We start from the raw sequence: 13,509 nt of genomic DNA, 5'->3' as shown, positions 1-13,509 counted from the left end.
TCTTTAGAAGACACTCAATGGGAAACACCTCCTGGCTGATGTGAGGAACTCAGCTGACACATGGAGGGCATGCTACCATGCCTTATCCCTTAGAAATGAGACACTTTGTCCTCAGGGGAAGCCTGACTTCCCAGAGGCCACACAAGCCAGTGGGAAATGAACAGGTGGTCCTTCTGGTCCTTAAACTGCCTTGGACACTACAAGCTACAACTCTTCTTAAAATGGAGAGGTGATCTGACATGGAGTGGGGAGGAGAGGGAGATGCTGTGAGAAGGATGGGGAGCTGCTGTAAACAACACTCCCTTGACATCCTTTTTACTAATACTGAAACATGTAAATGTCAGAGATGATTGAGTTTCTAGAAAAGACACAAAAACAATGAGGAGCCTTAAAATTAAATGTATTTTATTTGAATACTGAATACATTCTGTTAGACACTGATGAGCTGAGAATGGAATTCCTTCAATGCAAAAACCCCTGGCAAAAATACAGACAAATTCCTAATGTACCAAAGTGACATACAACTCAACAGCCTGTGGTTCACTCTGGGAATCCCATTACCTGACGGGATGCAGTTTAACTTATTTGAGTCATAAGTGTTTGGAATTGTCAGAAGTAGAAGACAGTAAGCCCCCAAATTCCACACACAAAATGACACACAAATGAATACACAACAACTCATTAAAGACCAGGATTAACAAATAGAAACAGCTAAAATTTGTGCTTTAAAAAAGGGGGGGAGCAAACAAATATTGCCAACTAGTTTTTGAATATTAGGATGACAACATTATTTTTGTTTCAGTGTAAGACATTTACTACCTATTGAAATCGATCTTTTAAACACAAGAACCTGCTCTGCCAGGTCCAGTAGAATGATGGGAGTTTGGCTCTTGGCTCCCCTAGATGCTAAAGCCACAGTAGGACCAGTCTCAGGATCATCACCAGGCTGAATAAACAGAAGAGAAAGGGAGGGTCACTCTGATGGACAGGAAGGTCATGTGCTCCCTGTCATGTTCCTATGCTGTGGCCTCTAAGGGTTTTATTAGCTCTCCATAGAGCAGGAGGCAGGGAATTAAGTTTTCTTGTGTTCTGACTTCTCAGATGCAACTTACAAATATCTGAACAGATAAGAGAAATCCAGCCCTGCTGTTCTGAAAACTCTGGATAACAGATTAAGGGAGAAAGGTCAGGAGAAATGTAAACTTTCAAAAGCAAAAGAAAATCAAGGGTGCTGGAGAGATGGTTCAGCAGTTAAGAGCACTTGCTGCTCCTCCAGAGGATCAGAGTTCAGTCCCTGCATCCATGGCAAGTGCTCATAACAATAAATGATATGGAACTCCTGCTCCAAGAGGTCTGATGATGTCTTTTGACATCTGTAGGCACCTGCACACTCAAGGCATGTACACTCATGTGTGTGTGTGTGTGTGTGTGTGTGTGTGTGTGTGTGTGTGTGTATGTGTGTGTGTGTACCTACATGCATACATACACAGAGAAAGAGACAGAGGCAGAGACAGATGGGGGCGGGGGAGGGAGAAACAAATCTTTTTACAAAAGGAAAAAGGTTCAAGGAGTAATTCAGTGGGGCATTTTTTTTAGAGTACCAGGAACATTCTATCACCTGGGGTCCTTTCTTCATCACTAACCCCCACTTTGATCTTTCTCAGCATCAAACATAATTTTCAGGTCAGGGGCACATTGGAAAGTTGTCTTTGGCAACTCCTCACCACAAATGAAAAACACAACACTAGATAAATTAAGAGCCATACTAGAAAAGTCTACAGTAACAAAAGACCTATTCAGGAGGCTTTAACTCAAGGCAAAATACTATGATACTGTGAAATATTTCCTTCTTATCTTGGATTTTGCTACAGACATCTTTAAACATTGGGGCAAATTGTATCTGGTGTGTTTTTATACTGTTTTGAAATTTTATTATGACATGGTTAATTTCCAATAATGCCAACTGGTTTTTCAAGCATGATATGCAAATGCCTGTTTAATATTCCCTAAAGAGATAAAATATTTACATTTAGTTTGGTGAATTTCCGGGCAGCTGTAATTTTCTGGCTTATGTATTTCCTATTAGAAATACAGCCACAGTGAACTTGTGTACTTCTTGTTTGAAATAATTTCTGAAAAATGAAAATGTGTCTCAAAGGAAGGCAATGTTTACAGCTTTGAACATTCAAGGGCAGCTTCCAGGAGGAATGAGAATCATTTCCTCTATATTTTACTTGATAATATGTTTAATTTCATGGATAGAATCACAGGATCAGGGCTGGGGATGTAGCTCATTTGGCAGAGTGCTTGCCTGGCATGTGCAAGGCCCTGAGTTCAGTCCTCGGCATTGCAAGATATCAGTTACTAACTAATAACTAGCTGTGGGAATGAGAATTGTCCCCCCAGGCTCGTGTGTGTGTGTGAACATTTAGTCTCCAGCTGGTGGCGCTGTTTGGGGAGGTGATGGCACCTTTAGGAGGTGGAGCCTGGCTGGAGGAAGCGTGTCATCAAGGGCGGACTTTGAGGTTTTGTAGCCTGGCCCTCTTCTCTTTCTCTCTGTGTGGACAGAATGTGATCACTTTACTTCCAGTTTCCCAAGCTGTTTCACACGGTGCTGCTGTCCCTGACCTGACAAGATAGACAGCATCACCACTGGAACATCCCCCTGGAATAAGCCCTCTCCTCCTTTGTTTGTCAGGATAATCTACTACTGTAACACAAAAGCAACTAATATACTAAACGCCCAACCAAATTTGCTGCTACAAGTGGAGGAATCTTGAGGAAAATAGAGGAGGAACTTAACTCTTTAGTCTGATAAAGATAAGTGTGTACATCTGATGGGATACTACAAAGTGCATGAGAGAGAAATGCTGCCACTCCAAAGACTGACTGAATCATTATGTCTGTTATAGTTAGACTTATCATAATAATTATTTGACCTTTAAAACGAAAGTTAATTCTAAAAATGTTTTAGAAGATTTATTCCATGGTGTGTGTGTGTGTGTGTGTGTGTGTGTGTGTGTGTGTGTGTGTATGTATGTGTGTGTGTCTGTGTGAGTACCTGCAAAGTCCAGAAGGCATTGCCTGATCCCTTGGACCTAAAGTTTCATGTGGCTGTAATACACTTGATGTACCTATCTTCTGGGAACTAAATTCAGTTGCTGTGGGAAATCAGCAAGTGCTCATAATGGTTGAGTCATGTCTCTAGCATGAAAATTAATTTGTTTTTTAAAACATTTATTTTTATTTTATGTGTAATAATGTTTTGCCTGCATGCATATATATGTGTGTGCCTGGTGCACATGGAGGCCAGAGAGAGTGTTGGATCCCTTGGAACTGGAGTTACAGATGGTCATCAGCCAAACCTGGTCCTCTGCACGAGCAGTAAGTGATCCATCCATCTCTCCATCCCATGAAAATTAATTCTTCACAAAAATTACAAGCACTTCAGTGAAACTGGGCATATTCAGGGTGGTATTTCCATAGACTGTCACCACTCTGAAATGCTGCCCAGGAAAGTACAGATCAGAACAATTCTTACCTTAAGCCTGCAACCAGACCAGCAGGCATTATTTTCTTGGACCTCTTGAATCTCACACCCATTATGGTGGCCAGGAAGAAAGCTGTAACTGAAACCCAAATACCATGAATTAGAATTTTAAGCATCACCAATGTTTGCTAGTGAAAAGACTAAAACCAGATACCCTGGGGGTTAAACAATAGGCACTCTCTTGCTGAGCCCAGGAATAAAGGAAGCTATGAGAGTAAGTAAAAGTACTGTTCTTTTAGACAGTCCTAAGACACAGCTGTACATAAAATCTATCTGTGCCCTAAACAGAATGATGTAAGGCAGAACAAAGGCATTTTCACAGCAACTTGAAAACCACATTAAATGTACACCTAAGAAAGCTGAAAGAAAATCTAGTCACAATTCATGCTTTTTCTGATTCAGCTTCCTGTAACATGTGTTATAGAAATGAGGTGGAAGGCTGTCAGTACTATTATTTTTGATCAGTTCTGTTTGGAAAGCAGTAAGACTTACAATCAAGCTTGACGTGGACTCAGAGACACTTAACTTTGATAGTTCATTTTCTAGTAAGCCTGGTACAAAGTGTCAAGGGGGCATCTTCCAGGTTGATCCTCTGTAGCTGGGGAAAACCTGTCACTTACACAATGACACTTTGACATCCCGTTTGTCATTGGAGACACGGTAGGCTCCATAGCCAGCCAAAAACCCAACAGAAAGACCAGCAATCAAAGATGGAACTCCACCTGTGGGAGAAGAGAGAGAAACAGAGAGGGGGATTACATGAGCTGGATACATGGCTCAGCAGTTAATAGTGAGACTGCTCTTGCAGGGCCTCCTTGGGCGCTTGCCCTCATGTGTACAAACGCACACATGTGCACAACTAAAAGTAATGAAAATAAGTATTCTTAAAATGACGAAGGGGAAAGAGAGCTGCATCCAGGTGTGGTGATGCATGTCTTTAATCTCAGCACTCAGGAGGCAGAAGCAGGTGGATCTCTGTCAGGTTGGGGTCGGCCTGGTCTACGCAGTGTTCCAGGACAGCTAGGGATATATAGGGAGACCCTGACTCAAAAAGAAAGAAAGGCAAATACTAAAGAGAAAGAAAATTGAAAATGAAAGGAACTCATTCCATCATTTTAAGTCTAACACATAAGTCTAACTTTCTTATGTGGGCATTATATGGGGATTGTCTTAGTTACCGTTTCTATTGATTTGAAGAGACACCATGATCATGGCAACTCTTATAAAGGAAAACATTTTATTGGGGCTGGCTTACAGTTCAGAGATTCAGTCCATTATCATCATGGTGGGATATGGCAGTATAGAGTCAGACATGATGCTGGAGAAGTGGCTGAGAGTTCTACATCTTGCAGTCAACAGGAAGTGGTCTGAGACACTGGGTGGTATCTTGAGCATATATAAGACCTTAAAACCTGTCTCCACAGTGACACACTTCCTCCAACAAGGCCACACCCACTCTGACAAAGCCACACCTCCTAACAGTGCCACTCCCTTTGGTGGCCATTTTTGTTTAAACCACTACAGGGAAGAAGGCAAACTAAGTATGGACCTCTTCACAGGTAGTTTCCTACAAAACATTAAATGCAAGGCAGGAGAGCATGAACACGGCACTGCAGAGGTAGACATCACTAGTCAAAGTAAGAAAGCCTTCCTCAGTGGCTCCTCCTCTTCTATCACATGCCCCCTACCCCCACCCCAGTCTCCTTGGTAGCATCTTTTTACTAAGGAGTTGTGATGATAGGAAATGGGTTTCATAACTATTTTTATCTTACAAGGGTGAGGAGACAAGTGCTGTGTAGGTTAAGCAATGGCACTATCTTGAATAATCATCTTCTAGCATCAAGATATCAGCATTTAAAAACAAAAGGAGACTATGCTGAGAGAGTAGAAGACACAGTCACCTGTGTCTAGTCAAGCCACCCACCCCAATGTACCATACAAATGCTAAGCACTTCCTATGCTCTGGGCAGAGAACTGTGCACTGGAGACACTGAATAATTTGCACATAATCCTTGCTTTAGAGAATTCAACTAATTGGAAATCTTCTCGATTAGAATTCCCGGGTGGAAGTTGAAGTATCCATATGTTTTAAACACCCATAGGGAATTCAGCTATGCAGCTGTGTTCATAAACTGCAGTTCTCCATGCATGCATGTAGGTACAGACAGATAGACACAGTGTAACAGGGTCTAAGACCTTAGTAGGCTCCTGGACCTTAGCATAACTGACTCCAAGATGGAAGTGCCATTCCAGCTGTAAAACTCAGCATGCAGACAGCACCATCTGACAAAATGAAAACAAAGCCCTAACCCGTCAAAGTCCACAGTTCTAGGAAACTCTCCAAATATAACTAACTTTGCTTATTGGCTTCAGTAGTTCTGCTTCTGGCTAATTGTTCTTGTTAAGTGAGGTTGTCAACCCAGAACATAGTTTTTGTGCTTTAAAAGCCCATCCTGAGAAAGGTTTGGAGCTACACTGGGATTCTGAACACACAGTGTAGTAAAGGCTTTCTATTGGTTTAAACCCATGTCCGAGTAGTCTTCTCTGGGGAATACCCTACAATAACAGACAGACAGATACACACATACACACACACACACACACACACACACACACACACACACACAGACAGAGAGAGAGAGAGAGAGAGAGAGAGAGAGAGAGAGAGAGAGAGAGAGAGATTATATAAGAAAAAATCTTATCTCAAAATAAGTAAATTCTGGGTAAGACAACAGGCTAGAAGCTGCCTTTGTGTGATTCACTGAAGAAGAGTTGGAATAGGAAAAAAATAGACTCTGTGCTAAAGAGAATCAGGGGAAGAACATTGCAATTTTGTAAAGATGGTGACAAGACACCCAAAAAGTGCAGAGGAAAAGACCAGCACACACTGAAGTAAGCCAGGCCCACACTGCACTAGATATACAGTCCCAGGATGGCTGAAGGGAGACAGAACCTCATCCAGATCTAAGACACACACACAAACACACAGTATAGTCAAAAGTTTTCTCTGGTCCCCCGGCCCTGTGGTCCCACAGCTGCTTATAAAAATGATCACTCAGAGGCTTAATATTTTTACAGACTGTATGGTCTGTGGCAGGCCTCTCACTAGCTAGCTCTTATATCTTAAATTAACCTATTTCTATTCATCTGTTTTCCCACATATACATCTACCAACTCTCCACTACAGCCATCAACTCTCTACTATAGCCACCAACCCCCACTATAGCCACCAAATCCCCACTACAGCCACCAACCCCCACTATAGCCACCAACTCCCTACTACAGCCACCGGCTCCCCACTAAGTTCCTTTGTTGAATTTGTGCAGGACATGTGATACCCACCTATAATCCCAACACATGAGACACTGTATTAGAAAGGGAGGCAGAGAGGAAGGAAGTGAGGGAGAGAGGGAAGGAAGGAAAGGCGGAAAGTTTTGGCTTACCTCTTCGCTTATATACCAAAATACTTCCAATTGTCACCAGGGCTGCATAACCAAAACCAACCAGGTCCATTGGTGAGGATGCAAGTCTAAAGAAAGGGTGAGAGGTGTATTATATAGAGTTTTGGAGAACAAACGTGTATACAAATGATAGGTATCCAACAAAACTATGGAATTTCTCTGGACCACCGAAGAGTGGAAGTTGAATCCTTATCTCTTATACCACCAGCTACTATCCTCCATCTCCTGACTCCAAACATACATGTGAGGTGGGAGACACCTCAGCTAATTCTGTGTTGCCTGTCTTCAAGACCTGCTCTATTTCTGTTTCATTCAATAAAGCTGTTACATTTCTTTTTTGTTTGTTTTTTGAGACAGGGTTTCTCTGTGGAGCTTTGAGCCTTTCCTGGAACTCACTTGGTAGACCAGGCTGGCCTCAAACTCACCGAGATCTGCCTGGCTCTGCCTCCCGAGTGCTGGGATTAAAGGCGTGTGCCACCACTGCTTGGCCTGCTGTTTCATTTCTAAGTAAGACTCCTGCTCTGGTCAGGTTGATTAGACATTACAACTCATCCTCGATTCCAGGCCTGCAAGGGCCTCTTTCCCTCAACCTATGACACAGGCAACACCTTCCCCACAGCCTCTGCTCTCAATGACTTCTTCATCAACTCTTTAGACTTTGTCTATAAAGAGCTCTGCAGTGGGTGGCTTCTGTCTCTTCTAAATGAGAATTCACTCAGACCATTTGCTTTATTACTAATATCCCAGTGGTCAAGACATCCACTTGTAATCAACAATAAATCACTGTGCATTATAATTGCCCTTTCCTAAAATTAATTGATTGTCCTGTGAATCTGGGACAGGTAAAGCACCTCCCAGTGATGAGGACTGGATCCATTGAAACCCTGCCCTCCATCACCCAAAATGCAAAGGAAATAAGATTAGCCTCAGGGGATAAGGAACCAGCCTCTAAATAAGCAGTTCCTAACCTGTGGGTCACAACTTTTGAAGGTCGGATGAACCTTTTACAGAGTCCCCTAAAACCATCTGCATATCAGATATTTATATTATAATTCACAACAGTAGCAAAATTACAGTTATGGAATAGCAATGAAAATATTTTTAGGGTTGGGAGTCACCACAACATGAGGAACTGTATTAAAGGGTCACAGCATTAGGAAGGTTGAGAACCACTGCATAGCCTGTTGTGAATCCATAGGCCATGGCCCCTTCATCTCACCATATCCCCCAAAGTGAGGGATACTTGCTAAATTCTACATTGACTATTGATTTTTTTTTAACTCTCTCCTTTTCTTTTGTTTTTTTAGTTCTTTTTTTTTCAAAGTTTAGTTTATTTTATGTGCATTGGTGTGAAGGTATCTGATCCCCTGAAACTGGAGTTATAGACAGTTGTGAGCTGCCATGTGGGTGCTGAGAATTGAACCAGGGTCCTCTTGAAGAACATCCAGAGTTTTTAACCACTGAGCTATCTCTTCAGCCACAGACTATTAATTTTTAAAATAATACTTTTATTAATTCTTTGAGAATTCCATAATGTATTAACATATTCTTTCCTCCCCCAACCCCTCCCAGATCCACCCCCACTTCCCTACCCACCCAACTTTGTTCTCTCTCTCTCCCCCCCTCTTTCCCCCAAAGAGTCCAACTTGTGTTACTAAAATACTCTTGGTGTGGGGCCCAGAGAGGGGCTGACCGACCAGGGTTATTTCCGTACAGAAAACTGACCCTCTGTCCCCCAGCACCAATCAAATGCTAATAGCTCCTCAGGTAGGGGTGGGGCTTTGTGTCCATCTCCCCATCTCCACCCTGGGATTTTGTCTGGCTGAGTTTGCACAGGACTTGTGCATGCTGTAAGAATCAAGGTGGGTTCCCATGTGCCCTGCTATGTCTAGAAAACACTGCTCCTAGTCACCTACAACCTCCTGCTCTTACAATCTCTGCACCCCTTCTTCCTAGGTGATCCCTGAGCCTTGCAGGAATGGATATGACAGACATACCATTTAGTCATTAGCACACCTCACACATTCTCTGGATGTTGTCCAGTTGTGAGTCTATGTGTTAATTACTGACTACTACAAGAAGAGGTTTCTCTGATGAGAACTGAAAAATGAAATAATCTATGGGTATAGCAATAAAGTATTAGGAGTCATTATAAGTATTTCCCAGAAGTGAAAACAAGAGCACAGAGAGGGCAAGCAATGTCCAAACCACACACAGCTAAGATTTCAGAATCAGGGAAGGCTCACTGCTGGAAACCAGGCAGTTCCATCCCTGAGAACTGAGTTACTGGGCTGAACAAGGTGAATAGGCAGCGGAAGGGATGCTCTTCAGAGTTCTCCATCGTGGATTCTCCTCCTGCATGGACCCATACCTTGTGACTACAGTGCATCATCCACCTGGTGACTCACTCTTCTGCCCTATGGGCATCTCAGAGTAAGTCCCACTTGTTACTGCACAGGGATAAATCATGTTATACCACAGACCTTGGCTTCAAGCTGATACCATGGCTTACTAGGTTTGTAAAATCAGATGCATTCCTCTGCTGTCCTGTAATTCCATTTCTCCATTTCCACAAAAGGAAACTAGAAACTCCTAGCTCACATGGTTACTGTAAAAATGAACTAAAGTTCCAGAAGAGCGTCCGGCACACACTGAGCATTCAATGAACATTAATTGCTCTAAGCACAGAGAGACAAATCCCATGTGTTCTCACTTACACACGAAGTCAAAGAGTCACCAGCACCTGAAAATGGTGTGGGGAGGTAGAGATTAAGGGGTACACAATGTCTCTGTAAAAGAGGAACAATGTCTAATGTCCTTCAGCACAGTGGGATAGCTGTGGTTGACAACTACCATAGATTCCTCAATAGCTAGTATATAGGATTAGGGATGGTCCAGCATAAAGAAATAATAAATATCTGAGGTAATGGCTATGCCAACTGCCCTAATCTGTTGATCAAACATTAAATACATGATATTGAAATGCCGCAGTCTACCACATAATTATGTACAATTACTGTGTCAATTAAACATAAAAGTATATTTTAAAACAAGTATTATCTATGCAGTAATAATGTTATTTCATTGTTACTATTTTTAAGGCTATTACTGTTTCAGCACACCAAGAGACCAACTGACATAGAGTAAATCCGTCATTTGGACATTCAATAAAGCATACTTAAACTCCCTTCCTCTCAACAAGTATTTATTGAGCATTATCTTTGTGCAAGGCAATAGGAAGCAGTTTCAGGAAGGCTGTGGACAACAGAGCAGGGAGAAGCAGATGGTGGAGAGCCCCCCTCCCCCTGAGAGGACAGGCATCTGATGGACACTGGAGCCAAAGAGAGGATGTCCAGGGGAGGGAAGCAGGAATAAGTGCAGTGAGCAAGTGTTCCAGGCAGGTGAATGAACATGTGCAAAGGCTTCAGGGGTTGGAACGCAAGGTATGTTTGCCAATAAAATGAAACACAAGGGTAGAGGGAGGCTGGGGATCACTTGGCAAAGAACCTGAGCTCTGTTCCCAGCAGCCATGTCGGGCAGCTCACAACTGCCTGTAACTCTAGGTCCAGGGGATCTTATGACCTCCTTTGAACACTGAGGGCAAGTACTCTCATGTGCACAAACCCACACAGAGACACAAATAATTAACAGATAATAAGGACAGATCTTAAAACTGAAACAAATGGGCTGTGAAAAGAGCACCTGGTCAGAAATCTCACCCTGCACTCAGCAGCCCTGCAAAGGGAGTGTGTGGCTCCTGTCCCAAGGCCAGTGAAGGGTTAAATAAGCAAGCCTTACAGTCTAACTCAAAGTCTAACAAATGTTTCCTAGCTGTGGTAGGGGAACATCAGGAAGGCAGGGCATAACCTGGGAGCTGACTGCAGTAACTTCATTGATTGAGGAGAGTAATCCACCCCAGAGAAACAATGAAGGTGGAGGGTTGATGAATTTGAGATTCAGCACTTAGAATCCACAGCCTTCAGCTGGGGACAGAAAGGCAGGGAAGTTGGCCAGGATGACTCCTACAGGTCTGGCTTGACCTCTAGGAGATGTGGGGGTGGGTAATCTTGATGCTTTTCCCTGAGTCAGAGCCCTGGGGCAGTCAGGAGCAAGTGTGTGTGTGTGTGTGGGGGGGGGTGTTGTTAATATTCTGACCTGCCCCTTAGCATCGCCCTGTACCCTGATGTAAAAGTCTCATTTTCAGGAAAACTCCCTCCTTCTTCTCTCTTCTGCTTTTCCTCCCGGGAGATGTGCACCCTTGATCTCTCTCTCTTCCTCTCTTCTCCCTCTCTTTCCTATCTTTCTCTTCATCTCTCTATTACAATAAACTCTGCAGGTGGATGCAATGCCTGGGTGTGAATGACTTTCCACACCCGCCCCCATCTGTCCAGCATGTTTTCCCTCCTGCATGGGATACCCTGGCTTGGCCAGCTGGGGGTTCTCCACTCGTGCAAATTCATAACAAGAGGGGCATTTGGAATATAGACTGAAGTGTCTAACAGCCAGGAAGATACTCTTACTATAAATCCGAAGCTGCAAAGACAGATCATTCATCATTGGATAATAATTTGGGGCCTTATATTTTCTTCTAAGCTAACCCAAAGTGTGAAAAGTAGATTGACCTTCTTCTTGAGACCCCCAAACTGCTTCTGTGAACCTTTCTTAGAAATAAATTCCTTTAATTTGGTGTAAAACTGCTTGTGCTGTGTTGTCTCTGTGATTCTCTTTTCCTGGTCAGTCAAGCACATTGAGGGCAAAGTCACAGCTGCGTCCATTGCTGACCTGGACATAGCACCAAGCTCACTGCCCTGAGTGACTGGGTGAACTGGGTGACTGGGTGAACTGGGTGACTGAGTGGCTCACACAAACAACCTGCTGAAATTATCCCCTCCATTGCTCCACCTGCCTATATTGTCAGGAACCCAACAGTTCCTTCATCTCCACTGAGAACTGAGTGTTGTTCTAAAGACGGCTAAAGGAACTCCATTCCCAACCCTTGCACTCTGAGAAAATCCACACAAATTAATTGTATTCCTTGCTTCTTCCCCATGGCTGAGGCCACTTGTCCAGACCACAACCAAGCATTAAGGGAAGAGGCTGTCAGAACATGAAAAGAATGGGGTGTAGCTGGAAGAGAGAGGAACATTCATTGAATGTCCCTGCAATTGACAGAAAAGCTTGATACCTACACAAGGCCAGAAAGCATCTTGGACGCAATGCAGCAAAATGATTCATTGCTCGGCACACACAACTGAAGGACAAATCCCTGCCTTGCCTAGCCCCAAGTTCTCCAAGGTCTGGTCCACCCACTAAGAGATCTACAGATAAATATACACAGAGCGTTTTCACACAAAAATAAAACAACTGCCTACATCTGAGCTACGCAGGGATGAACCTTACCGATCACCACACCCCTCTTACGGCAAGGTAGAAGGTAAAAAAATGTACGATATTTAGGGTCCCGGAAAGGCAGAAATTCAGGAAATTGTCAGTATGAGGATAGGAAAGAGCTCTGGGAAGGCAGCCTCCATTCCTCCTTCCCCAGGTCCTCTAATTTTTTTTTTTTTTTTCTTCTCGCTGTGAAAAATGGAGCGATTGAAGGAGAGGGCGCATGCTCAGCAAAGACCCGTTTATTTTCAGGCCATTGCAAGAAAAGTTTCCTTTGTGGGATGGATGCACAGCTCATCTGCAGCCCTGAGCCCTTGCTGCAGCTGAAGAGGAAAAGTGGGGACGCGCAAGCGCAGTTCCTCACCCCGGAAGCAGTTTCCCCGCCAGTGCACTGCTGCACCGTGTCCCACCTTAACAGGGAGAGCAGCGTCCTCTTCGGAGCTGCTTCGTGGAACTCGGCGTCCCTGATCCCACGTCCTTCTGCTTTCCGAGGTTCCGAAGCGGGGTGCAGCTCTGGAGCTGCGGGAGCCAACACCTTGGAAACTTCTTATCCACGCGGGCTTCCTTGGTCCCGGGAGCGCAGGGCTGGAGTCTGCTGCCCCCTCCCGGCCGGATGTGCGTGCAGTGACTTCTTCCTTTAGCTAGGATCCCCAAATAAAGGGAGACCTTCTTCTTCTTCTTCTTCTTCTTCTTCTTCTTCTTCTTCTTCTTCTTCTTCTTCTTCTTCTTCTTCTTCTTCTTCTTCTTCTTCTTCTTCTTCTTCTTCTTCTTCTTCTTCTTCTTCTTCTTCTTCTTCTTCTTCTTCTTCTTCTTCTTCTTCTTCTTCTTCTTCTTCTTCTTCTTCTTCTTCTTCTTCCTCTCCTCCTCCTCCCCCTCCCCCTCCTTCTCCTTCTCCTCCTCCTCCTCCTCCCCCCCTCCTCCTTCTCCTTCTCCTCCCCCTCCTTCTCCTCCTCCCCCCTCCTCTTCCTCCTCTTCCTTCTCCTCCTCCCCCCTCCTCTTCCTCCTCTTCCTTCCTTCCTTCCTTCCTTCCTTCCTTCCTTCCTTCCTTCCTTTCTTTGTTTCCATTCTCAATAGAGGGAACTGATGTTCTAAAAGGTAAAGTAGGATGTC

At 43.9% G+C, this 13,509-nt stretch overlaps 1 protein-coding gene across 4 annotated transcripts; it reads right to left on the bottom strand.

Annotated features, from left to right (window-relative positions):
- Window positions 1-388: 388 nt before the first annotated feature.
- On the bottom strand, window positions 389-13,013 carry Tmem14a (transmembrane protein 14A). Of its 4 annotated transcripts, none has more exons than XM_036166995.1 (5): window positions 12,810-13,013; window positions 6,994-7,079; window positions 4,171-4,272; window positions 3,542-3,629; window positions 389-946 (listed from the first exon to the last, which is right to left on the bottom strand). In XM_036166995.1, the coding sequence occupies exons 2-5, from the start codon at window positions 7,061-7,063 to the stop codon at window positions 907-909; spliced, it is 300 nt and encodes a 99-aa protein (XP_036022888.1). In that variant the 5' UTR covers window positions 7,064-7,079; window positions 12,810-13,013; the 3' UTR covers window positions 389-906. The 4 variants fall into 4 exon arrangements, with proteins under 4 accessions (XP_036022888.1, XP_036022890.1, XP_036022889.1 ...); XM_036166997.1 differs by lacking the exon at window positions 12,810-13,013 and adding an exon at window positions 12,764-12,805; XM_036166996.1 differs by lacking the exon at window positions 12,810-13,013 and adding an exon at window positions 12,412-12,707.
- Window positions 13,014-13,509: the final 496 nt, after the last annotated feature.

Source organism: Onychomys torridus, chromosome 18 (genome assembly GCF_903995425.1).
Source record: "Onychomys torridus chromosome 18, mOncTor1.1, whole genome shotgun sequence".
NCBI classification, from domain to species: Eukaryota; Metazoa; Chordata; class Mammalia; order Rodentia; family Cricetidae; genus Onychomys; species Onychomys torridus.
The sequence above is the reverse complement of the archived record's forward strand: the minus strand, read 5'-3'. Positions and strand labels throughout refer to the sequence as shown.

What these genes read in the sequence shown, in the direction of transcription:
- Tmem14a (XM_036166994.1), bottom strand. An exon ending in TTTGGTATATAAGCGAAGAG is followed by an intron (nt 4,273 to 6,993) that starts GTAAGCCAAAAC and finishes CTTCTCCCACAG; the next exon opens with GTGGAGTTCCATCTTTGATT. An exon ending in GGTCTGGTTGCAGGCTTAAG is followed by an intron (nt 947 to 3,541) that starts GTAAGAATTGTT and finishes CTGTTTATTCAG; the next exon opens with CCTGGTGATGATCCTGAGAC.